We start from the raw sequence: 25,847 nt of genomic DNA, 5'->3' as shown, positions 1-25,847 counted from the left end.
CCCAAAACAGCTGAAGTAAAGATCGGACCACATCTGTCAGATCTCCCCCCCCTTAGCTACAAATATTATTTTATCTAACGAAATTTTCACAAATACAGTCGATAAGGCCGCGCGGCCCTTTCGTCGATGAGACTTTGTAACCGGGGGGCGACGCACTTCGCCTGGTCTTGAGCGTTAATGCCCGACTAGGGCTGCGGTTTGTCCGCATAGCACACAGGCTAGCTGCGCGAGCGAGCCGGACAGCAGCGCGAGCCCCGCGAGCTCGAGCCCTCACCAGGATGTCCTGCTGTCTGCTGGAGTTCTGTCGCGTCCAAGAGCTCAAACACGTCCGGGACTTTCTGTTTCCCAGTCAGAAAACTGCTGTCTCTGGTGACGGCAAAGACCCAGCAGGTAATGGTGCCTTGGCTCTCAGGAAGGCGGCTGAGCTAGACAGCTACGGCGGGCATGAACACGACTGCAGGCGTTTGGACGAGTGTCGTTCCTTTAAACCCTGGATAAGATGGCCAGCTGGGTTGAGCAGCGACAGCTACACTTTTCTTTTTGCTGTATCTGTCCGCTTTTTTATCTATGCAGTGGAAGGTAAAACGAAGAGAAGGCAACAGTGTGTTTGTGCAGCTCCAGACAGTAACGTCAGAGGAAGATTTGAGCTATCTGAGTGGGGGAGAGGAAGATTTGAGTTATCTGAGTGGGGGAGAGGAAGATTTGAGCTATCTGAGTGGGGGAGAGGAAGATATGAGCTATCTGAGTGGGGGAGAGGAAGATTTGAGCTATCTGAGTGGGGGAGAGGAAGATTTGAGCTATCTGATTGGGGGAGAGGAAGATTTGAGCTATCTGATTGGGGGAGAGGAAGATTTGAGCTATCTGAGTGGGGGAGAGGAAGATTTGAGCTATCTGAGTGGGGAAGAGGAAGATTTGAGCTATCTGATTGGGGGAGAGGAAGATTTGAGCTATCTGAGTGGGGAAGAGGAAGATTTGAGCTATCTGATTGGGGGAGAGGAAGATTTGAGTTATCTGAGTGGGGGAGAGGAAGATTTGAGTTATCTGAGTGGGGGAGAGGAAGATTTGAGCTATCTGAGTGGGGAAGAGGAAGATTTGAGCTATCTGATTGGGGGAGAGGAAGATTTGAGTTATCCGAGTGGGGGAGAGGAAGATTTGAGCTATCTGAGTGGAAAAGGAAGATTTGAGCTATCTGAGTGGGGAAGAGAAAGATTTGAGCTATCTGAGTGGGGGAGAGCAAGATTTGAGTTATCTGTGTGGAGGAGAGGATGGGTGAAGACGGGTGCCGCGGTGCCCTGCAGTGCCTGTGAGGAAAGGGTGCGTTTGCCCTTTACTGAATGAGTCATCGCGCATGAGGACACTGGACTACTTTACTCTCTGATGGAGGGGGGAGACGGTTTGAAAGAACCTGCTACCAAGGACGTGTGTGGACATGGACAGGACTGGTGTAAAGGTTGTCCCTGTATTAACACGCACTGTTGGCGGGGGGGGGGGGGGGGGGGGGGGTCTGAACCTGTGGTGAGCGTCGTTGCTCTGCGTTTCTCCGAAAAACGGAGGAACGTGACGGGGTGTAAAGCTCCTGAGTCATGACGTCCTCCGTGCAGCCTGCTGTCCTTTCCGAAATGCGTCTCCAGTGTCTTTATGCTCTGCCGCTACTGTTTCTGTCACCCTATTTTCTTAACTTTTAATGTTTTTGTTCATGTTTTCTCAAGCGCTGTTTACGTAACAACCCCTTCTCCCCTGTTGGTTGGTAGAGAATGAGTTAACCTGGGATGATTCAGACTGGGGCTCCTGGGAGAACTCGGAGACCAGAGAGGATGCGACCACGGTCTGTTTCCCCTCCTGTTGTAATGAAAATGAACGTTTTTTTTTTTACCCTCATTTACATGAATGGGCCTTTCTTGTCATAAGGTCCTGTATGCACAAGTGCTGTCACAATTTATGCCAGATGACTGAAACAGCAACTTTTTTCTGTCGATTCTGTTGACTGTTTATTTATAGAACTCCAGTGTGTGTGTGTTGCTGTCTGGCATCGATAGGGCAGTAGTGCCAGCAACATCAGTGTAGGCCTTGTTTTCAGCGTCCACATTAGCGTGGTCATTCTCTTAATTTACGTTTGTCTGAAGACCTGGTGACCTGGAGCAGCTAAAGGTCATCCGATTAAATAAACAAATCGCATTTAAAACAAACGTCTCTCACTGTCCTGTCGCTTTTGAGTGCTTTGTGCTTAACTTATTTGTGTGTGTGTGTGTGTGTGTGTGTGTGTGTGTGTGTGTTCCTTGCACTCTCTAGGGTGAAGAGGAGGGACCGCTACAGTGTGGCCCATGGCTGCAGGACTGTGTGCTGTCCTTGTCTCCCTGCTCAGACCTCTTGGTCATCGCCCGAGAGCATAAAGCTGCCTTCTTGTCTGGTATACAAGAACATGCACGTGTGCATATGGCCGTGCAAATATATGTTTTTATACTGACGACTGACCGATGACTGTGTTGATCGGCAGCTAAATGGCAGACCAGTGACTCTGGACGGGAGGAGATGACCCTGGCAGTGTCCTGGAGCGGGACACTGAGTACCGAGGAAGGGTGAGAGGGGAGGGGCTAAATAAGAATGGGCCAATAAGGGGAGGGCAGAGAGGGAAGGGGAGGAGATAGGGAGGGGACAGGGGAGGGAATAAGAGGAGAGGGTAAGAAAAACCTGGCATGAGAACCGGAGTCATCTGAAGTCGTCTTGTTTCATCTCCCAACAGAGAGTGTGTGAACAGTGTCATCTGTATCCCATTGGCCAGCCAGAAAAGGTGAGATCCCTACAACGTCTACACACACACACACACACAATCCCAATTTATAGTAAAGACTAACGGATAAAAAATCTTAAAATAAAATGCCAAATTTGTGTTTGAATGTTTAGGAGTTCAACAGGTCGTCCAGACTGGACCTGTATTGTGGTTGGCTTCAGCTCAGGACATGTTCGCTTCTACACAGAGGTACTGGTGCTTTACCTGACCTTCGACCTGTGACCCCTGAACTCCTGCTTCCAGTTCTGTCCTCATTTGTCTCCTCACATTGCGTCCCATTTGTGTGCGCGTGCGTCTTTCAGAACGGCGTCCTCCTATTGGCTCAACTGCTGAATGAAGACCCAGTCCTCAGACTGAAGTGTCGCACATACGAGATCCCACGCCATCCTGGTGTCACGGAGCAGGTTCATACATATTCATGAGTTTTCACATGCACATTGTTACATTTGCATTTTCAGCATTTGGCTGATTTACATATTTATCAGTGTGATACGATATATGGTGTTTCTTATTGTCCCAGAGGAAATGCAGAAAAACCCGTTTACGTGCATACATTACATAATGTCAACAGTTGAAGTTCAAACGTGAAAAAAAAACCCTCTCCAGATATTTGGACACAATCGTTGCATAGTTCAGTCATTTATGCATCCCACAATTTACGCGCATTAATTATTGCACAGATCAATAACAATAGCAATGTCACCGTTACTGCAATTATTATAGTTCTACAGTTATTCTACAGTCCTGTACTTGTAGCACAGTCCTGTTATTTCAAAAGTCCTTAATGGTTGCACAGTCTGGATGGTGAACGTAGTTTCTTTAACCAGCCTGTAACGCATAGTCCTTTTGGAGATCACAAAACAACATAGCTGGTGATGGTCAACTTTCTCCTGGGAATTATGTTGTAATATTTACAATTACAGGAAAGAAAAGGATCTGTAGTTGTTCTGTTTTCAGAGCTGATTGACTAAGGGACGTTTCTTTCACCTTGACAGCATGAAGAGTTGAGCATTCTGTACCCTTCAGCCCTGGTCACCATCGATGGCTTCAGTCTCTTTCAGTCTCTACGTGCTTGCAGAAATCAGGTCGCTCGAGGTAAGTGTGTGTGTGTGTGTGTGTGTGTGTGTGTGTGTACATGAGAGAGAGAATTAAAGGTCTGAGTAAGAATGATGTGTGATTTAGTGGACACTACAATAGATATGTTCCTTAAGGACCAGGGTATTTGGTGTAAATTAACACAAAAGTACACACACACACACCAGGGCCGGCGCCACGGGGGGGCGAATGTGTCTCGCCTTGAATGTCTCAGGCGAGGTGTCCCGCCCCCTCAATGTAAAAAATAAGACCCATTTATTTTACAACAATCGCCACATGGTGCCCCCTCGGCCGCTCGACAATCGTCCCCGCTCAACAACTTACGTTCGCCGCCACCCCCCCCCCAGCTCAACAACTTACGTTCGCCCCCCCGAAATTTTCTGACGCCCCCTCACTGTATATGTTCTGGCGCCGGCCCTGACACACACACACACACACTCCTCACATTTTCTTGTCTCTGGCAGAAATAGCTATAGTTTAGTTTTTAACAATGTTTACCGTAGCTGAAACTGTAAGAACTATGTTCTACTATATTCTTTTAGCAAGGCCTGTGTGAACTCGTGTGAGCTGAATGTTGGGACAGTCAGTACAGAAACCAGGGACACTTCCATCAGGAACAGTCTCTGTGCTCCAGCTCTCCAGCTAACCAGGAGTTCCTGTTTTTTTAAAAACACAGAACTGTAAAGAATATGGGTTATAAAAAGAGTGTTTGCCTGTGTGCATACCTTTGTGTGTGTGTGTGTGTGTGTGTGTGTGTGTGTGTGTGTGTGTGTGTGTGTGTGTGTGTGTGTGTGTGCGCAAACATGCCTCTCTGGTTTTCATGTGAGGTCTGCTGTCTGTCCTACCTCTGTCTCCTTTCCCTCACTGTAGCTGCAGCAGCAGGAAGTGATGTCGTGCCGCCCCCCCCACTAGCCTATAAGAAGTGGGGTCTGCAGGATATGGACGCGGTTGTGGACCACAGTAGTGTGGGTGAGTGAGGAGGGAGTGGGAAACAAAGGCGGGGATGTGGACATGTCTTCATCATGTCTCTAGCCTATAGCAAAACCACACAGTGCCTGGACAACAGTGAGGGAGGAGGGAGGTGTAGAAATGTGCTTCTTCTGGGTTTGTTTTCCATAGCTCTCAATTACCAACATATGTAGTACATGCAGTCATTTAAATAGTAGTAGTAGTTTGAGTGATCTGTTCTTGAATGAATATTCCAGTATCTCTTATTTCTAGAAAAGTGAGTAGAAAAACCATGATTAATTGAAATTTGATGGGGTATGAATATTTAAGAATGACATAAAGAAAATTGTACTCGCTGCTCTTTTCTCTCCATCTCCCTCCCTTCCTCCTTCCCTCCCTCCCTCCCTCCCTCAGGTGTCATGACGCTCAGCGTGTTTGATCAGATGAAGAACGCATCTGTCCTGGGGGGTTTCCATGCATCTGTCAAAGGCAGCCCCCCAGCTATGAGCCAGTATATCACAGTGGGTGGAGGGCCATTCACTGGTTTCTATTACGCTGTTGAGGTACGCTGTCTGTGTGTGTGTGTGTGTGTGTGTGTGTGTGTGTGTGTGTGTGTGTGTGTGTGTGTGTGTGTGTGTGTGTGTTGCTATATTGGATTTTATATACCTTATATTGTGTTTATATATACCTGTCATATTGCCGACTAAATACAAGTTATATATCATTAACTTGTATTTTTATATGTCATAAAAACCTTTTTCTAAGAGAACTCAAGATGCTCTGATCTGAACATCTGACAGTAGATCTGAGACATCAGGTTCCAGATCATTCTGGACCGTTTCCATTGGTCCACTTTTCATGAAATGCAGCCACAATTGATGTTTCAAATGGTGTTAAATCCGGCTGGTTTATTGTGTTCATATGGGTGAGATCAAATCCGGCTGTTTTATAATCTGGCTGGTTTATAATGTTCGTATGGATGAGATCAAATCTGGCTGTTTTATAGTGTTCACATGGGTGAGATTGAATACAGCTGTTTTATATTCACCTGTGTGTTCACATGCGTGAGATTGAATCTGGCTGGTTTATAGTGTTCATATGTGTGGTGTCTGTCTCTCAGGGCAGTTCTGGTTTATAGTGTTCACATGTGTGGTCTCTGTCTCTCAGGGCAGTTCACAGCCTCTTCTATCCCACGTGGCTCTGGCTGTAGCCAGCAAACTCACTTCAGCCCTGTTCAATGCTGCCAGGTGAGTGTGTGTGTGTGTGTTGTTTTAATCCGAGCGTATGTGTTAGTCCAGCACGCAACCCTCTGATGTCTCTCCACATTGATTTGAGCTCAAAGTGAACTCAAAAGTGCGCCACTTAAGGTGTGTTCAGGTATCTTTGGTTCCATTACACCGATCCCTGTTGCAATCACTCTGTTAGTGTAGCTTGTTGGAGAAATTGTAAACACCTTCTTTTTGATCTCTGGGACACACCAAATAAGTGTGCCAAGTCTGTTTCTAAATGTATTCTGGCTGGTGGTTCATTAGAAATATGAAAACCCTGCGAACCACCTAAACGAACCGAACACAGCACATGATCTCACGTGATCTCACGTGATGCTGAACACACTTGTACAGAACAGACTTCACTGAAAACTGAACTTTTCATTACACTTCACCACAGGCGTTGGAGGAATTGTTAGCCCTGTTTTGACTCCTTAATCCTTTTGACCACCTCTTGTACCACACCTAGCACATAAATGTTACTATTTTGTTTTGATAGAACATTTGGGAGTATAAACCCTAAGCAAAGCAAAACTGTAAAAAGCAAAAATGTATCATTTTGAACACACCTTTAATTACTCCTTCACAACATTACAGAACACTGCACAATACCAGCATGTCCTTAAGTCCTTAGTACTGTTCTAAACCCTAAGTTCTGTATTGCTGCCTTTCATCATCCTGTCTTCATTTTCATTTCATTATGACTGGTAGAGCATTATTACTGATTAAATGAGTTTTTGAGCAGTATAAAACAGAATCCTAAAGCAATCTCTCTCTTTCTCACAGTGGATGGTTGGGCTGGAAAAACAAGAATGAGGAGGAACCAGCTCAGAAACAGAAGCCTAAGGTGGAGCCGGCCACACCCCTTCCTGTTAGGTAAGCCCATATAAGGTCATATACCACCACCACCACCCCCCCCCCCCACACCCCGGTCACTGCTTCCTTCTGAAGAGTGAAGGGTCACGCACTGTCTCTTCTCCACAGGTTTGGTCTCCCGGATTCCCGTCGCCATGGCGAGTCCATCTGTCTGTCACCGTGCTACACCATGGCGGGTGTGACGGACGACTTCGGCAGAGTGACGCTGCTGGACGTGGCACGTGGGATTGCCATCCGCATGTGGAAGGGTGAGACACTTAGAGAGGGTGGTGAGACGTGTGGAAGGGTGAGACACTTAGAGAGGGTGGTGAGACGTGTGGAAGGGTGAGACACTTAGAGAGGGTGGTGAGACGTGTGGAAGGGTGAGACACTTAGAGAGGGTGGTGAGACCTGTGGAAGAGTGAGACACTTAGAGAGAGAGGAGAGAGACGTGTGGAAGGGTGAGACACTTAGAGAGGGGGGAGAGAGACGTGTGGAAGGGTGAGACACTTAGAGAGGGTGGTGAGACGTGTGGAAGGGTGAGACACTTAGAGAGAGGGGAGAGAGACGTGTGGATGGGTGAGACACTTGGAGAGAGGGGAGAGAGACGTGTGGAAGGGTGAGACACTTGGAGAGAGGGGAGAGAGACGTGTGGAAGGGTAAGACACTTAGAGAGGGTGGTGAGAGACGTGTGGAAGGGTGAGACACTTAGAGAGAGGGGAGAGAGACGTGTGGAAGGGTGAGACACTTAGAGAGAGGGGAGAGACGTGCGGAAGGGTGAGACACTTAGAGAGAGGGGAGAGAGACGTGCGGAAGGGTGAGACACTTAGAGAGAGGGGAGAGAGACGTGTGGAAGGGTGAGACACTTAGAGAGAGGGGAGAGAGACGTGTGGAAGGGTGAGACACTTAGAGAGAGGGGAGAGAGACGTGTGGAAGGGTGAGACACTTAGAGAGAGGGGAGAGAGACGTGTGGATGGGTGAGACACTTGGAGAGAGGGGAGAGAGACGTGTGGAAGGGTGAGACACTTAGAGAGAGGGGAGAGAGACGTGTGGAAGGGTGAGACACTGGAGGGGGAGAGATTTTTTTTTCTTTTATGTATGTATTCAGGAAAGCGTACTGAATTGAACTGAATTTGAAACAGGCAGAAAGAGTTGACTGATAAAAGGATAGTGAGAAAGAGAGGAGATGAAGAGTGTTGGGTCAGGGGTGATGGAGAGTGTGTTGGGTCAGGGGTGATGGAGAGTGTGTTGGGTCAGGGGTGAGGGAGAGAGTGTTGGGTCAGGGGTGAGGGAGAGAGTGTTGGGTCAGGGGTGAGGGAGAGAGTGTTGGGTCAGGGATGAGGGAGAGAGTGTTGGGTCAGGGGTGAGGGAGAGAGTGTTGGGTCAGGGGTGAGGGAGAGAGTGTTGGGTCAGGGGTGAGGGAGAGTATGTTGGGTCAGGGGTGAGGGAGAGTATGTTGGGTCAGGGGTGAGGTAGAGGGAGATAGTGTTGGGTCAGGGGTGAGGTAGAGTGTGTTGGGTCAGGGTTGAGGTAGAGGGAGAGAGTGTTGGGTCAGGGGTGAGGTAGAGAGTGTTGGGTCAGGGGTGAGGTAGAGGGAGAGAGTGTTGGGTCAGAGGTGAGGTAGTGTTGGGTCAGGGTTGAGGTAGAGGGAGAGAGTGTTGGGTCAGGGGTGAGGTAGAGGGAGAGAGTGTTGGGTCAGGGTTGAGGTAGAGGTAGAGAGTGTTGGGTCAGGGGTGAGGTAGAGGGAGAGAGTGTTGGGTCAGAGGTGAGGTAGAGTGTGTTGGGTCAGGGTTGAGGTAGAGGGAGAGAGTGTTGGGTCAGGGTTGAGGTAGAGGGAGAGAGTGTTGGGTCAGGGGTGAGGTAGAGGGAGAGTGTTGGGTCAGGGGTGAGGGAGAGAGTGTTGGGTCAGGGGTGAGGTAGAGGTAGAGAGTGTTGGGTCAGGGGTGAGGTAGAGGTAGAGAGTGTTGGGTCAGGGGTGAGGTAGAGGTAGAGAGTGTTGGGTCAGGGGTGAGATGTCTCAGAGTGATATGTGCAGTGTTTTTTCACATTGTGTTGTATTGTTGTAGCTGAACCGTGAATGTGGACGTGTTTGTTCTCATGTTTGGTTCTATTTAATCACGCGTGTGTGCAGGTTACCGTGACGCCCAGCTGGGCTGGGTGCAAGTGTTTGAGGCTAATGCTGATAGGGAGATGGCCGCCTCCCCCTCCACGCCACGACGCCACGCCCACTTCCTGGTCATTTACGCCCCTCGCAGGGGCATCCTGGAGGTCTGGGGCACTCAGCATGGCCCCAGGGTGGGGGCATTTACCGTGGGCAAACACTGCAGGTACACACACACACACACACACCAGTGTTAATTTTGACAGCAATTTTTTATTTAGTTTTAGTCTTAGTCTTAGTCTTTTGACTAAAATGTCATTTAGTTTTAGTCATAATTTAGTCATTGGAGTTGTTTTTAGTTCTAGTCTAGTTTTAGTCAACTAATTATCATTAGAATTTAGTCGTCTAATTATCAAAATAATTTAGTTGAGTAAAATATAAATGGTGTAATAGTCATTATATACACTTACACAAAATGAAACATTTATTAACCAGTTACAGAATTGTATTTTTTATATGTGCAATATATACATATACAACGTTATTGACCTGAACTTGTAGTTATTGAGCATAACAATAATAAACCATTGATGACCAGTAGGTCTGCTCTACCTGAAAACATATGGAGATTATGAACAATGTATATTACATTCTATATAAAACTGGGCGTCGTAAAAACAGCAATGCCATAGCCCGCAGATGTCGTTTCATTTGTCGTATTTTTCCCGACATCATTGTCCCACATGGTTTACACACCTTCTTTTTTTCTCAAAGTCAAAGGAGAAATGTCTCCATATATCGCCGCTCATCTTTCTCCCTGCTGACATTGTCGAGTTAACTTCGAGTTGAATTTCATGAGTGACCACAGTTCACAGGCTGGTTTGGTCTTCCCGGGTTCTGAGCGATGTGAAGACGTTAGTTCTGATTGGACGGTTACCCAGTTTGTCCCGCCTTTCCGTGTATGCTAAAGTTAACTTACTTAACTTAACCCTACCTTTCACTAAACTAAATCAGGTCTGATTGGATGTCGTCGCTGGCCAATATTTTCGTCTCGTTTTTATTCGTTGACGAAAATGTCCATTAATTTAGTCATCGTTTTTATCCCTTCGTATAGTTTTTATTTAGTTATCGTCTCGTTTTCGTCATGAAAAAAGGTTCGTTGACGAAAACTATGACAAAAATTATTCGTCAACAAAATTAACACTGTGACACACATGTACACACTCACACTCAGCATGGCCCCAGGGTGGGGGCGTTTACCGTGGACAAGCACTGCAGGTACACATGTACACCCACACACACACACGTACACACAAACTCATACACAGACACACACACACGGACATGCTCCCAGATATATTACCGTATTTTCTGGACTATAAGCCGCTACTTTTTTCCCCACGACTTGAACGATGCGGCTTATAAAGAGGTGCCGCTTTTCTGTAGATTTTTCTTCACCCGTCAGGGGGCGGAGCAGAAAGTGAATCTTTCTGAAAGTGTAAATTAAAGAAAAAAGTGCTCATTTTCATTTAGCACATGCAACCAGCAGGCACGACGGAGAAATTTTTGCAAACCAACATGTGTTGTGCCAAATTCTGAGTCCCCTCGTAAAGACAGATGATATTCGGGAGTTACAGTGATTATAACTTAGTTCATTGAGCACTCTAGTTTTGTCCTAACTAGATATTTTAGACATAATACGGTATAGCCAGTGTGTTTTTAATTTAAAATAATTACACACACACACACACGCCCGCAGACACACGCCTGCATGCAGACTTCTCCTGCTATGATACACACGCTCCTCACACTCCTTCTGTGTTTGTCTCTCAGGTTACTGTATCCAGGTTACAGGTTAATGGGGGGTGAACAGTGTAACCAGTCAGGGATGGCACTTACACACACAGCAGGTGTGTTTGTTTGACCCGACAACTGGAGTGATACGTTCCATAACTGTACCCTTTCACCTGGCCCTCAGGTACGCACGCCTGCACACACACACACACACACACACACACACACACACACACACACACACACTGTTCGACTGACCCTACCCCTCGTCTCTCTTGCTGTGTTTTACAGTGATAAGAAGAGTGAGAGAGCTAAAGACATGCACCTGCTCAAGCGCCTGACCTCTGCCCTGCGGATCCGTCAGCTCGACCCAGGTGAGGCACTATGGGGCCACGCCCCCTGGCCCCACCTTCTTTTTTAGTGTAGCGGAAGGAGATTTGAGAGTTTCAAGACTACTAACAGCATTTTGTACGGGTGTTTTAGTTGCTTTATCTTGACCTTTGACCTATGATTAATAGCTCAGCTAGAAAGTGAGGCTCAGAGTGTTCTGCTGGAGATCAAACACCCCGCCATTAAAAAACAGGTCAGACACACACGCACACACACACACACACACACACAAATGGGTTAATGCATACACTTATGTCTGCATCTTTTCCTGTATATTAAGGCGTTCCTTGTGTTTTATTGACAGGCCCTGGAGTCTCTTTTGACCAGTAATAATGCTCCAGTTTCATGCCTGACCAACATTACACGAACGTTACTGGCTAGTCTAAAAGAACAAGGTGAGGAAGTTGGAGGTTATTTGTGTTATAACAATGTACAACGAGTCTTTATTATTTGTTTATGAATTTGAAAAAAACGTCTTCAAACTGTCCCTGGTGCTCTTGTGCATGCTTGTGTGTGTGTGTGTGTGTGTGTGTGTGTGTGTGTGTGTGTGTGTGTGTGTGTGTGTGTGTGTGTGTGTGTGTGTGTATCAGACCCAGAGGCAGTAGATGAGTCATTACTGCAGTTGTGTTCATCTCAGCTCAAACTACTACAGCTCTACACTGATGTTCAGCTACTGCACTCTCCTGACACCTCCCCTACAGACCCTGATACTGTAAGATACACACACACACACACTCTCTCTCTCTCCTGACACCTCCCCTACAGACCCTGATACTGTAAGATACACACACACACACACACACACACACACACACACACACACACACACACACACACACACACAACTGTTACATGAGAGAGATTGCTTCTACTGAAACTTGAATGTCCATTGATAACCTGAACCCTAACCTTAAAGATATCTTAAGTGCTTGATGAGAGAGCACACTTCTCACACTTCTCACACTTGTTTCCCCACAGTTCAGTTTTTTGTGGTGAAAAATTGTATTCACAAATATTGCAAACAGATACTGTAGCAAACACCACATAAATACAGATATCTCCTTCACCAGATGATTGTCTTGTAAAATATGGCAGGTGAAAGTCACTTTGAATAATTAATATGCCCCGTGCACACAAAACATACAAGATAGAGCCTGTTCTGCAAGTAACACATACACACACACACACACTTTCTCAGCCGTTCAGATCTTCTCACGCTTCTCTCTCTGCACCCACAGCTCTCAGTTCCTGGCATTGAAGACGACCTGACTCGAGTTGGACCAATCCTGCGGCGATACGCAGAGCTGAACTCCCGCCCCTCCGTCTCATTCGCCCAGGATTGGGGTGGGCCGCTGCCAGTCAGGGCCTTTCTGTCCCAGCTGGTGTGTGAGGAAGGAGAGCTGCGTGTTGTCAGAGGTCCCGAGACAGACTGGACACAGCTAGGTCCGACAACAGCAGAACGCATTTCACTCGTGTGTCGGGGGTTGTTTACACAGACTTTCTGTTAATTTATTTACATGCAGAGGAGTCTTAAGTAATTGGACATATATTTGACCAAATACTTAAGAGAAATTGATTTGAATTGAAGTGCAGACTCATAATGTTTTATCAATCAATCAATCAATCAAATTTTATTTATATAGCGCTTTTTACAACAGTTGTTGTCACAAAGCAGCTTTACAAGTGCCGAGTCCTAGCCCCCAGTGAGCAAGCCAAGGGCGACAGTGGCAAGGAAAAACTCCCTAGTTTTTTGCATGAGGAAGAAACCTTGAGAGGAACCAAGACTCAGGGGGGGAACCCATCCTCCTCTGGCCGACACCGGTCACCATGACAACAACAACAACAATTTAGACAGAAAGAAGAGAAAGAAAATGAAAAATATGTAATAATGTCCATCATGATGTATGCATCCGGTTAGGCAGGAGGTGGCTGGCTCAGGATGGATCGCTGGTCTCCTCATCTCATTATTCCTCAAACAGGCGGGCAGCCATGTGGAGAAATGAAACAGGGAAAATTAGCTCTGTATGAGGACATATACAGGACAGGTAAAATTATAAACATTTCCGGAGTGTGGCAGCAACTCCGGCATTTAGTTAAATTATTACAGCCTAGCTAAAAAGGCAGAACCAGAAGGTAACATAGGCTTGGGGGTATTCTGAGACAATGGCATCCGTCCACTGCACTGTCAACAAACTTGAGTGACCACGAGCAGTGACAGGACGACAGCACCAGCGCCCCAGTCTACCATAAAACCCTTTGTCTATGAACCCCTGGATCTGTACTTTTATCTAAGGGGGATATTAATTATCAAACGCTAAACTAAATAAGTGGGTTTTCAACCTAGACTTAAAGATTGTGACTGTGTCGGAGTCCCGGACGCATTTAGGAAGATTATTCCAAAGCTGGGGGGCCTTACAAGAAAAGGCTCTTCCCCCTGCTGTTACCTTATTAATTTTTGGAACTAATAAAAGACCAGCACCCTGTGATCTTAGTGGGCGTGGGGGTTCGTAATAGGAAATAAGTTCCTGAAGGTACTCAGGAGCAAGCCCGTGCAATGCTTTATAAGTTAATAAAAGAATTTTAAAGTCAATACGGAATTTAACTGGGAGCCAATGCAGGGCTGATAGGACTGGACTGATATGCTGAAATTTTCTAGTTTTGGTCAGAACCCTGGCTGCGGCATTTTGAACTATTTGAAGTTTATTTAGATTCCTATTTGAACATCCTGACAGTAGTGCATTGCAGTAGTCTAATCTAGAGCTAACAAAGGCGTGCACCAATTTTTCCGCATCATCCTGTGATAATGCATTTCTTAATTTAGCAATGTTACGGAGATGTAGAAAAGCTATCCTAGTAGTATTATCTATGTATTTATCAAATGATAGGTCAGAGTCGAGTATGACGCCTAGGTTTTTGGCTACTGTGCCAGGTGTAATGGGGTAGCCTGCGAGATTAAGCATTAGATCTGGAATTTTCTGTTTTGAGGCCTTAGGGCCCAGAAGAAGAACTTCTGTTTTGTCCTCATTAAGTTGGAGGAAGTTTAGAGACATCCAGCATTTAATATCTTTTACACAGGCCTCAATTTTTCTTAAACTGAGTTTGTCATCAGGTTTGGCTGATATGTAAAGTTGAGTGTCATCTGCATAGCAGTGAAAATTGACACCATGTTTGTTTATAACTGTGCCCAATGGTAGCATATATAATGTAAATAATAGTGGTCCTAGAATGGAGCCTTGCGGGATCCCATATTTAACTTTTGTACGTTTGGATGGAATATTATTGAGCTCTACAAACTGATAGCGATTTGTTAAGTAAGAATGAAACCATGAAAGGGCTGTGCCAGAGACTCCAACCCAGCGTTCTAACCTTTCTAGCAAGATCCTATGATCAATTGTGTCGAAAGCTGCACTAAGATCAAGAAGCACTAACAGCGATACATAACCTTGATCTGAAGCAAGGAGGAGGTCATTTGTTACTTTAACTAATGCTGTTTCAGTACTGTGATGGGGCCTAAAACCAGATTGGAACTTTTCAAATATGTGATGCCTATGCAGATATAGGCATAATTGCTGGGCAACAGCTTTTTCTATGATCTTAGATATAAATGATGTGTTTGAAATGGGTCTATAATTAGATAGTACAGTAGGATCAAGATTTGGTTTCTTAATCAGAGGTTTAATAACTGCTAATTTACATGATTTGGGCATGTGACCTATTGTAATGGATGAGTTAACTATAGTTAGAAGTGGTTCAGTTACCGCTGGTAATACCTCTTTTAATAACTTTGATGGAACCGAGTCTAGTGTGCAGGTAGCACAATTTAAGGAAGAAATTATTTTCTCTAATTCTGATTGTGGGAGTGGATGAAAAGCATCAAGTTTTTCTCCCAGTATGCGATTTAAATCGATGTCAACCAAACCAGATGACATACCAGTTGTATTACTAATAAAAGGTTTTATATTTTGTCTAATATTCTCTATTTTATTATCAAAAAAATCTATAAATACATTACTAGTGAGGTTTACTGGAATCTGAGGTTCTGCGCCTGCTTGATTTTTTGTAAGTTTGGAAATAGCATTAAAAAGAAATCTAGGATTGTTTTTATTTTTCTCTATCAGTGAGGCTAGGTATGCTGAGCGTGCTTTAGCGAGTGCCCGTTTGTAGTCAATGATGCTATCCTTCCAGGCACAGTAGAATACTTCCAACTTAGTAGATCGCCATTTACGCTCTAATTTACGTGCTATTTGTTTTAAGTTTCTAGTTTGGTCAGTGTACCACGGAGCGAGTTTTTTAGATCTAGTCTTTTTATATTTGAGTGGAGCTACTATATCTAGAGCTGATCTGCAGGTATTCTCTATGCAGTTGGTTAGACTGTCTAACTCTCCTGGATAGGATGGCGAGTGGGCTAGAGCAGTTAAATCAGGGAGGGCTTCAATAAACTGTGTTGATGTTAATGAATTTATCGAGCGCTTCATACACTGCCGAGGAGACGGGCGGGTATTTATGTTAAGATGAATCTCAAATTTGACTAAATAGTGATCAGAGATAGCTACGGTTTGCGGGAGTATATTTATATTATCTACGTCAATACCCAACGTTAAGATTAAATCTAGGGTATGATTTTGATAGTGTGTGGGTCCTACAACGTTTTGTGTAATGCCAACAGAGTTCAATATAGAAGTAAAAGCCCTTGTCAGTGGATCCTCCGCATTATCAAAATGTATGTTAAAGTCTCCTACCATTATTATTTTGTCACTACTAACTGCTAAATTTGCTGTAAAATCTGTGAAATCTTTTAAGAAATCTGAGTAAGGCCCTGGTGGTCTATATACATTTGTTAGGGAAAATGAACTTTTATTTTCAGATGGACTAGTTACATTAATAGACAGCATCTCAAATGAATTAAAGATATCCAAGTATTTCTGATGAATTTCTAAACAATCACGATATATTATACATATTCCTCCTCCTCTGCCTGACAATCTAGGTTTATGTATATAACTATATCCCACAGGAGTGGCTTCGTTTAGAGATAAATAGTCACCAGATTGAATCCACGTTTCAGTTAGACATAAAATATCAATTTTCTGGTCAGTTATAAGTTCATTCATAAAAACTGCTTTAGAGTTGAGTGATCGAATATTAATTAATCCAATTTTCAGATCGGTCATATAGGTAATAATTGGATGTGAAGTTTGAATATTAGTTAAAAACTTAGGACGGACTATTTTCCGTTTGTTTTATGTATTTATATCTACGCTTATGACTGATAAATAAGGCAGTAGTAGTAACTAATTGGGTGATGGTGCAAGCATAGTGATGTGTGTGTGTGTGTGTGTTGTAGGTAGTTTTCTCTTCTGGGGCTGCCTCTCTGGCCAGAGTCCATTGGAACGAGTGTGTGAGACGTTGCATCAGAGTGGAATCAGCCCACAACAACTACTGGTGAGGAGAAGGAGTGAGAGTGAGGGATGAGAGAGATGAGGAGAGGGAGGGAGTGAGGGAGGAGAGAGGGGGGTGAGGGAGGAGAGAGTGGGGAGTGAGGGAGGTGAGAGGGGAATTAGCAGAATAGTGTTGGTGGTTGTGTGGTTGTTGACGAGGGGTCTGACTGATTTCACTGTTTTTCAGTCTCTGCTGCTGACTGTGTGGTTGAACAGAGAGAAGGAGATTCTCAAGACAGCAGCCGCCACCAGGAACTTACACACACTCCTCAACACACTCACTTCTATGAAAGGTGTGTGTGCTTATTTTAATATCATAGGTCAATTTTACCAGTTCAGATTTTTTTTATCATCACACATTACATCTTCCCTTTGTTCAATCCTGTACAACATGACTCCCCCATCTCCTGTGTGTGTGTGTGTGTGTGTGTGTGTGTGTGTGTGTGTGTGTGTGTGTGTGTGTGTGTGTGTGTGTGTGTGTGTGTGCGCGTGTGCGCGCGCGTGTGTGTGTGCGCGCGCGTGTGTGTGTGCGCGTGTGTGTGTGTGTGTGCGCGTGTGTGTGTGTGTGCGCGTGTGTGTGTGCGCGTGTGTGTGTGCGCGTGTGTGTGTGCGCGTGTGTGTGTGCGCGTGTGTGTGTGTGTGTGTGTGTGTGTGTGTGTGTTAGGAGCTGTGGAAGAGTCATGGGATGTGCAGTGTGTCTCCCCCTGGTGGCAGCAGGTGCGTGTTGCGTGTGTTCAGTCGGAGAGTTCTGGTGCCGCCCTTCTGGCCGCCCTCGTTGCCCACCGTGTCGCCAAAAGCTCCATCACAAGCTTAGCTGAGAGCAAGGTATGTATTAGTGTGTGTGTGTGTGTGTGTGTGTGTGTGTGTGTGTGTGTGTGTGTGTGTGTGTGTGTGTGTGTGTGTGTGTTTGTATTTAACGTGTGTTGATTAGAGAGTAAGCAGCTATGTCAATTTTCAGTTTTTTGTGTGTGTGTGTGTGTGTGTGTGTGTGTGTGTGTGTGTGTTTGTATTTAACGTGTGTTGATTAGAGAGTAAGCAGCTATGTCAATTTTCAGTTTTTTGTGTGTGTGTGCATGTGTGTGTGTGTGCGCGTGTGTGTGTGTGTGCACAACTCTCCCTGTAGTTCCAAGCAGACTGGGAGTGTGTGTCCCTGGACCTGGAGCAGTGGGTGGTGTGTGAGAGGCAGTTGGAGGACGTGTTGGCGCTACAGACCCTGTTGAGTCTGCCGTCCCCTCGTGGATCACCAGGGGGCGCAGTTCAGCGCTGCTCGGTCAAAACACTCCTGGAAGGTGGCCGAGGTGCGGCCGCTTCTGCACTGCTTCACACGGCAGGACCCAGTAACACGCACACGTCTAAACCCCCTACCTCCTGCTTTCTGCCCCCTCTCCCCTACCAGGAGGTGTAGCAGACAGCGTTGCCAAGCTTGTCTTTAGGCAAGATGTCGCCCCTGAAACCCTGCAGATTATTGCTGAGCAGAGGGGAGATGAGCAGAGCTCGGGACAGCCTGTGGAACGGCTGCTGCAGCAGGAGGAGGAGAAGATTGCTTTACAAAGGCTACAGGGTAACTAAGGAAATGCACCCGAATACTCGAGCTTCTTTTGCAGAGCTGTATGTCCGCTTGTGTGTGTGTGAGTAACCCGTGTGTGTGTGTGTTACAGAGGCGCTGATGTGTGTGTGTGAGCGTTTCCCCAGCTCTCTGTCAGCAGACATGCTGTGGGCCCACTGCTGCTGGGAGTATGTGGTACAGTGGAACAGAGACCCAGAGGCAAGCACCACCCAGCTCAGTGTCACCACAGCACCGCCACAGTGTCCCGCATGTAGCCCACATGCCCTGCCGGACTCTCCTCAGACCGCTCGATCGGACTTTACTGCTCCCTGCTTGTCCACTTCCTCAAACGTTTACTGTGCTAGAGAACTGAAGTTATAGAAGCTTTGGTTGTTCAGTACTGGTGTGTTGTGTGTGTACTGGTGTGTTGAGTCTCTCTGTCTGCTGTAGGCGGGCCGATATTTGGAGTGGTCGGTGCAGTATCTGAGGATGATCTCCAGCCCACATATTCAGTTAGGTAGGTTGCCTAAAGCCCATACTAATGGTGTGTGAGGCCAATTCCTTTCACTGGAATGAAGTATTCTGGTATTTTCCAGTCGTGTTGTTTCTGTGGTGCTGTCCCCCTGACGCGCCGGTCTCTCTCCCTCTCAGGTATCTCCACCATGATGTGGAACACCTTTATAGTGAAACGCTTTTCTGCCGCTGCCTTCCTGATGGAAAAGGTGCGAGTGTGACTGCATCTCTGTAAAGGTCTCGTGGTCGTGTGTATTAGGAAGCACTTTGATGTTGACGTGTGTGTGTGTGTGTGTGTGTGTGTGTGTGTGTGTCTTTGTGCAGGTAGGGAAAGCTCCCAAAGACAGACTATGCAGGAGGGTGAGTGTTCACTCTGAACTTGGAGTAAAGCCAGAAAACACATCTAATTATTAGTATTAGTCATTATACCAGCTCTGTTTGACTTTGTGTGTGTGTGTGTGTGTGTGTGTGTGTGTGTGTGTGTGTGTGTGTGTGTGTGTGTGTGTGTGTGTGTGTGCAGGACGTGGGCATGAGTGATGTAGCCATGACGAGTTTCCTGGGCTCCTGTGTACAGCTGCTGCAGGCGCTGATGGAGGTCTCCTCTTCTTCTTCTTCTTCTCTTCCCTTTTTTGCTTTGTTTTCCAAAGTAAGAGCTGAACAGTAGTAGGACGCACGTGCCCCGCTGCGTTTACCGCTCACACCAAACCTCGTCTCACGTGCTTTGCTGCGTTTACCACTCATTCCAAACCTCGTCTCACGTGCTGCGTTTACCACTCACTCCAAACCCCGACTCACGTGCTCCGCTGCGTTTAACACTCACTCCAAACCCCGTCTCACGTGCTCCGCTGCGTTTACTACTCACTCCAAACCCCGTCTCACGTGCTCCGCTGCGTTTACTACTCACTCCAAACCCCGTCTCACTTGCTCCGCTGCGTTTACCGCTCACTACAAACCCCGTCTCACGTGCTCCGCTGCGTTTACCGCTCAGTCCAAACCCCGTCTCACGTGCTGCGTTTACCACTCCCTCCAAACCCCGTCTCACGTGCTCCGCTGCGTTTACCGCTCATTCCAAACCTCGTCTCACGTGCTCCGCTGCGTTTACCGCTCACTCCAAACCCCGTCTCACGTGCTCCGCTGCGTTTACCGCTCATTCCAAACCTCGTCTCACGTGCTCCGCTGCGTTTACCGCTCACTCCAAACCCCGCCTCACGTGCTCCGCTGCGTTTACCACTCACTCCAAACCCCGTCTCACGTGCTCCGCTGCGTTTACCACTCACTCCAAACCCCGTCTCACGTGCTGCGTTTACCACTCACTCCAAACCCCGTCTCACGTGCTCCGCTGCGTTTACCACTCACTCCAAACCCCGTCTCACGTGCTCCGCTGCGTTTACCACTCACTCCAAACCCCGTCTCACGTGCTCCGCTGCGTTTACCACTCACTCCAAACCTCGTCTCACGTGCTGCGTTTACCACTCACTCCAAACCCCGTCTCACGTGCTCCGCTGCGTTTAACACTCACTCCAAACCCCGACTCACGTGCTCCGCTGCGTTTAACACTCACTACAAACCCCGTCTCACGTGCTCACTTTTGAAGTTTGGAAGAATCTTGTGTACAGTTTAGCTGTACAAACTTACATATTCTTGCATGGCCTCTAAAAGCTGACATACCAAGAAGTGTTTTTTTATTTTCTTTATAAGAACTGGTGGTGATTTTGTGCATGCGTGTTTGTGTGTGTGTGCGCGTGTGCCCTCCAGGCGGACTCGGGTGTGGAGGAGGTGTGTGTTCCACAGTTGTGTGTGGAGGAGGTGTGGGGAGGGGTGGAGGGGCCGTCCTCCCTGGTGGAGCTAGCCCTGCAGTACCGGGCGGTGCACTACCCCCTGGTGCAGCACCACTGGCTACTGGCCTCCCTCCTGCACGCGGCCATGGCCTTCACGCTGCGCACCAAACCCCTGGGCCTGTTCGACAGCAAGGTACACACACACACACACACACACACACACACACACACCTCTACACCAGTATAGTGGCAGGAGTCTATATTTATCAGCCTGACCGCTGCAGTGTTATTCTCATGGTCGTCTCCTGCAGGGGAAGAACGCTTTCTTCAGGGATCTGACGTCTATCCAGCTTCTGCCCAGTGGAGACATGGACCCCAGCCTGGTTGCCCTGAGACAGGAGGTAGCACATCACCTCCACCTAACACCCCTCCACCTAACACCCCTCCACCTAACACCCCTCCACCTAACACCCCTCCACCTAACACCCCTCCACCTAACATACCTCCACCTAACACACCTCCACCTAACACACCTCCACCTAACACACGTCCACCTAACACACGTCCACCTAACACACGTCCACCTAACACACGTACCCACTCCACCTAACATACGTACCCACTCCACCTAACATACGTACCCACTCCACCTAACACACCTCCACCTAACACACCTCCACCTAACATACGTACCCACTCCACCTAACACACGCACCACCTCCACCTAACAGACCTCCACCTAACACACCTCCACCTAACACACCTCCACCTAACACACCTCCACCTAACACCTCCACCTAACACCTCCACCTAACACCTCCACCTAACACACGCATCACCTCCACCTAACACACCTCCACCTAACATACGTACCCACTCCACCTAACATACGTACCCACTCCACCTAACATACGTACCCACTCCACCTAACATACGTACCCCTCCACCTAAGACACACACCCCTCCACCTAAGACACACACCCCTCCACCTAAGACACGTATCACCTCCACCTAAGACACGCACCCCCTCCACCTAACACACGCATCACCTCCACCTAAAGCCTGGTTTATACTTGACGCGTTGCGAGGGTCCGCACAGTGAAAATGATGTAATCGCAGTGGCACCGCCCGTGCGCGAGGGTCTCACGCGCTGTCGATTCGTGAGGTCGTGCACCTCTCGAATTTTGTAACTTTGCGCGCGCCGCGCCTCAGCGCAATCAACAAAGTCACCTTTATAAGGTGGATAAGGTGGAATTAAAACACTTGTACGTCACTTTCAAGGCCCATTTCAATATTTCCCAGCATGATAAACTTAAATAAGTTAAATATTTATACATATACTCGAAATTATTCGAAATAATTCGGGTTTTTTTTTTCACATTATTTAATGGTTGTTTATTTTCAAAACGCCCAATCTTCACGTCTTCACGTTCTCTCATGTTTCATCCTGGAATTACAAGAGGCTCGTATTTGTTAACGTAATACAAGAGAACTGTTCAGTCAGACAGATATTTGTTGTGAAACTAAGTAGTTACAATTTCAAGCATTTTCAAGTACTTTAGCCTAAATTCCAGCACTTTTCAAACCTGAAACACAATGCAACATTCAAATTAGTCACAAATGTTCATTCCCCTGTTTTTGAGGGGTGTTTCTTTATACTACCACATATCGTTTCGGAGAACACTGCATGTGGAAAGTATAAATGCTTCCACGGTTCGCACGAGGTGGGCGGAGTCACGCGCTACGGTCACTCGCGAAAGTACAAACCAGGCTTAACACGCACCCCCTCCACTTAACACACGCACCCCCCTCCACTTAACACACCTCCACCTAACACACGCACCACCTCCACCTAACACACGCACCACCTCCACACAACACCTCCACCTAACACACGCACCCCCTCCACCTAACACACGCACCCCCTCCACCTAACACACCTCCACCTAACACACGCACCACCTCCACCTAACACACCTCCACTTAACACACGCACCCCCTCCACCTAACACACCTCCACCTAGCATCCTCACTGAAACCACAGCTGCTTACTTCTGGGCACTCTTCTGTAAAGCGCTCTCTCTCTCTCCCTCCAGTTTTTGATGTCCGTATTGACCGGATGGGTGAAGGCCCTGGATGAAGTGGAGGGGAGTGGCTCTGCGGATGAGTGCAAAGGGGGGGCGTGGCCTGTGGTGTGTATGGAGTTGGCCTCCCTGCTGCAGGTCAACGCTGATGTACTGCGCAGACACCTCGTCTGTGAGCTCTACAACCAGGGCTTGGACCTGCGTGCAGAAGAGGTGAACACGAACGAACACACACACACACACACACACACACACACACACACACACACACACACACACACACACACACACACACACACACACACACACACACACACACACACACACACACACACACACAGTACCGAGTTGGACCCCCTTTTGCCTTCAGAACTGCCTTAATCCTTCGTGGCAGATTCAACAAGGTACTGGAAACATTCCTCAGAGAGTCTGGTCCATATTGAATGAATGAATGTTCAATTTATATAGCGCCTTTCCAAATTCCCAAGGCGCTTTACAATTTAACACAGGTACAAGTCACAGACAACCAATCACACACACACCGGCGAGAAGCAGCAGCCAATTGCTCTCTACCGGAAGCCACAGCCCCCTGGGGGACTGAATGGGGTGCAGGAAGGGGAGAGAGGACAGACCCTAGTGGCAGAGCACCATCCACCACTGGGCATGCAAACACACACACACACAACTTTTTTATTGAACATAGAGACACAGACACACACACAGGGAGAATTTGTCAGGGACTGCCAATTTACCTAAGCTCCATGTTTTTGGACTGTGGGAGGAAACCGGAGATCCCGGAGGAAACCCACGCAGACACGGGGAGAACATGGAAACTCCACTCAGATAGGGACTTGAACCCAAGACCCCAGTGCTGAGAGGCAAACGTGCTAACCACCAAGCCACCGTGTTGCCCTGATAACATCACGGAGTTGCTGCAGATTTGTCAGCTGCACATCCATGATGTGAATCTCCCGTTCACACCACATCCCAAAGGTGTTCTATTGGACTGAGATCTGGTGACCGTGGAGGCCATTTGAGTACAGTGAACTCATTGTAGTGTTCAAGAAACCAGTCTGAGTATTCAAATATTCACTGAATATTTTCTCTTTTTCGGACATTTCTCTGTAAACACTAGAGATGGTTGTGTGTGAAGATCCCAGTAGAGCAGCAGTTTATGAAATACTCAGACCAGCCCGTCTGGCACCAGCAACCATGAGTTGTTGTTCAAAGTCACTTAAATCACCTACCTTCCCCAGTCTGATGCTCAGTTTGAACTGCAGCAAATCGTCTTGGCCATGTCTACATGCCTAAATGCATGGAGTTACTGCCATGTGATTGGCTGAGTTGTCATTTGCATTAATGAGTAGTTTGACACGTGTCCCTAATAAAGTGGCCGTTGAGTGTACACACATATGCGCACACACACACACACAAGCCGTGGTTTATACCTGAACTACTTCAAGGGCGCATCAAATGTTTTATTATGTATTAAAACATTTGTATATGTATTTTACAATGCAAAACAAGAAATTTCATTTCTCTTCTCCCTCCTCTCTCCTCCGTCTGTGTTCCTCAGGTGATGTTGGAGGTGGAGGATAAGGATGTTCTGGGCTCTCAGCTGCTGGTGCTGATTGGACAGAGACTGGCTTTCTCTCTGCTACACTCCCAGACCCAGACCAAAGCCACCATGGAGCTCCTCGCAAGACTACCCCCGACACTCTGCACCTGGCTCAAAGCCATGGTCAGCGCGCGCCCACACACACACACATACACACACACACACACACACACACACACAGTAATAGAACTATGAATGCATGCACATTAAGCCAAGAAAAATCCTGCTCACTTATCTGTGTGTGTGTGTGTGTGTGTGTGTGTGTGTGTTCACGCACCCAGGACCCCAGTGATCTGCGGTGTCCCCATGTGTCGCTCCAGAAGACCAGCAAGCTCGTGAGCCACGTCATCGAGATGCTCCCTGAGAAACACGCCCAGTACTGCCTGGCCCTCCACCTGCTGGAGACAGTGGACTCGCTGCAGGAGGAGGAGTGATCTGGAGGGGGCGGGGCATGGCCCTGGATACGTGTAGCAACCAGGGACAGTTGGGGGACGCCGAGTGAAAAGACGCATAGTGCAAGAGTGGCCACTTCCTAAGCACATGTCCTACAGGACTGGTGTATGTTCGTGTGTCCCGCACCCCCCTCTGTGTTTACCTTCTCCTTACGTTCTTTTAAGGCAATCAGCAGCATTAATCATTAACATGAACCATTATGTGTGTCTGACGGTGACCCAGAAACTAGGGAGACACCCACGGAGGGGGAGTGTAGGATAGAAATGTTTTAGTGCAGTCTCACAAGTGCTCATACACATAGACGCTGTCAACATTTATAATCTAAATCCAATAGCCTTTGTCTGGTTCAAAAGGAGGAGAGAGAGAGAGAGAGAGGGGGAGAGAGAGAGAGAGAGGGAGAGGGATGGTTTTTCTCTGCTAATCAATGACAGCAAATTAAGGGACATCAAAAAGGAAATAAAAGTGAGGCCTTATGAAACTGCTCCATGCTGCTACCACTGTGCAGTACTGTGTCTCATACAGTGTTATGAATACGGAATGGTCACACAGACTGGGTCAGGTCAGACTTCTCAATCGTACGTGTTCCTGTGAGGGTTTGGGCTCGGTTCTCGTGACGGGAGTCTGGGGTGCTGAGAGGGAATTAGTTCTCAGGTGCCATTTGACACTGGGGAATAGCAGTGTTAGCAGGGTCCCCTCTCCTCCCTTCTCCTCTCCTCCCCTCTTCTCCCTTCTCCTCTCCTCTCCCCTCTCCTCCCCTCTTCTCCCCTCTCCTCCCTTCTCCTCTCCTCCCCTCTCCTCTCCTCTCCCCTCTTCTCCCTTCTCCTCCCCTCTCCTCTCCTCTCCTCTCTTTCAGCTTGCTCTCTGTCAGAGGAACAGTGTCTGTATCATAAAAAATGTAATGAATTGTTTCTGCCTTTGTGTTTTGTATTGCACTCTCAAAGCTCTGACTGAGGACAGGACCGTGTCTCACACACACACCTGAGTAAATAGCTAATCGGGCCTTTGCTTTGAGTGTGCTGTTAACATTATGAGCTCATATATGTACATATATATATATATATATATATAACAATACCTCCCACTTAACAAATAAAGGCTTAGAGATTTGCAAATGTAGCTGAATTTTTCTTCAGAAAAATTTCTTCAGTTTCAAACTTTTCATTAGAGTAATATCTAAA

At 47.1% G+C, this 25,847-nt stretch overlaps 1 protein-coding gene across 1 annotated transcript; it reads left to right on the top strand.

Annotated features, from left to right (window-relative positions):
• Positions 1-3: 3 nt before the first annotated feature.
• Positions 4-25,781, top strand: rab3gap2 (RAB3 GTPase activating protein subunit 2 (non-catalytic)). Its single transcript, XM_076992099.1, is given in 36 exon segments — positions 4-390; positions 1,752-1,825; positions 2,290-2,407; positions 2,495-2,576; positions 2,741-2,788; positions 2,902-2,977; positions 3,091-3,192; positions 3,784-3,883; positions 4,754-4,852; positions 5,246-5,394; positions 5,999-6,078; positions 6,886-6,975; positions 7,084-7,223; positions 9,086-9,281; positions 10,889-10,916; positions 10,918-11,033; positions 11,141-11,223; positions 11,368-11,432; positions 11,544-11,634; positions 11,830-11,951; positions 12,478-12,682; positions 16,584-16,681; positions 16,865-16,970; positions 17,342-17,502; positions 17,801-17,975; positions 18,074-18,238; positions 18,336-18,442; positions 18,674-18,740; positions 18,875-18,945; positions 19,061-19,096; positions 19,257-19,331; positions 20,492-20,707; positions 20,826-20,915; positions 22,611-22,811; positions 24,175-24,339; positions 24,498-25,781. Coding segments are annotated over 36 exon segments (4,062 nt in total). The 5' UTR covers positions 4-278; the 3' UTR covers positions 24,651-25,781.
• The last annotated feature ends 66 nt before the right edge of the window (positions 25,782-25,847 follow it).

The sequence above is a fragment of the Brachyhypopomus gauderio genome, unplaced genomic scaffold (genome assembly GCF_052324685.1).
Source record: "Brachyhypopomus gauderio isolate BG-103 unplaced genomic scaffold, BGAUD_0.2 sc89, whole genome shotgun sequence".
Classification (NCBI taxonomy): domain Eukaryota; kingdom Metazoa; phylum Chordata; class Actinopteri; order Gymnotiformes; family Hypopomidae; genus Brachyhypopomus; species Brachyhypopomus gauderio.
This window is presented reverse-complemented; position numbering and strand designations above follow the sequence as displayed.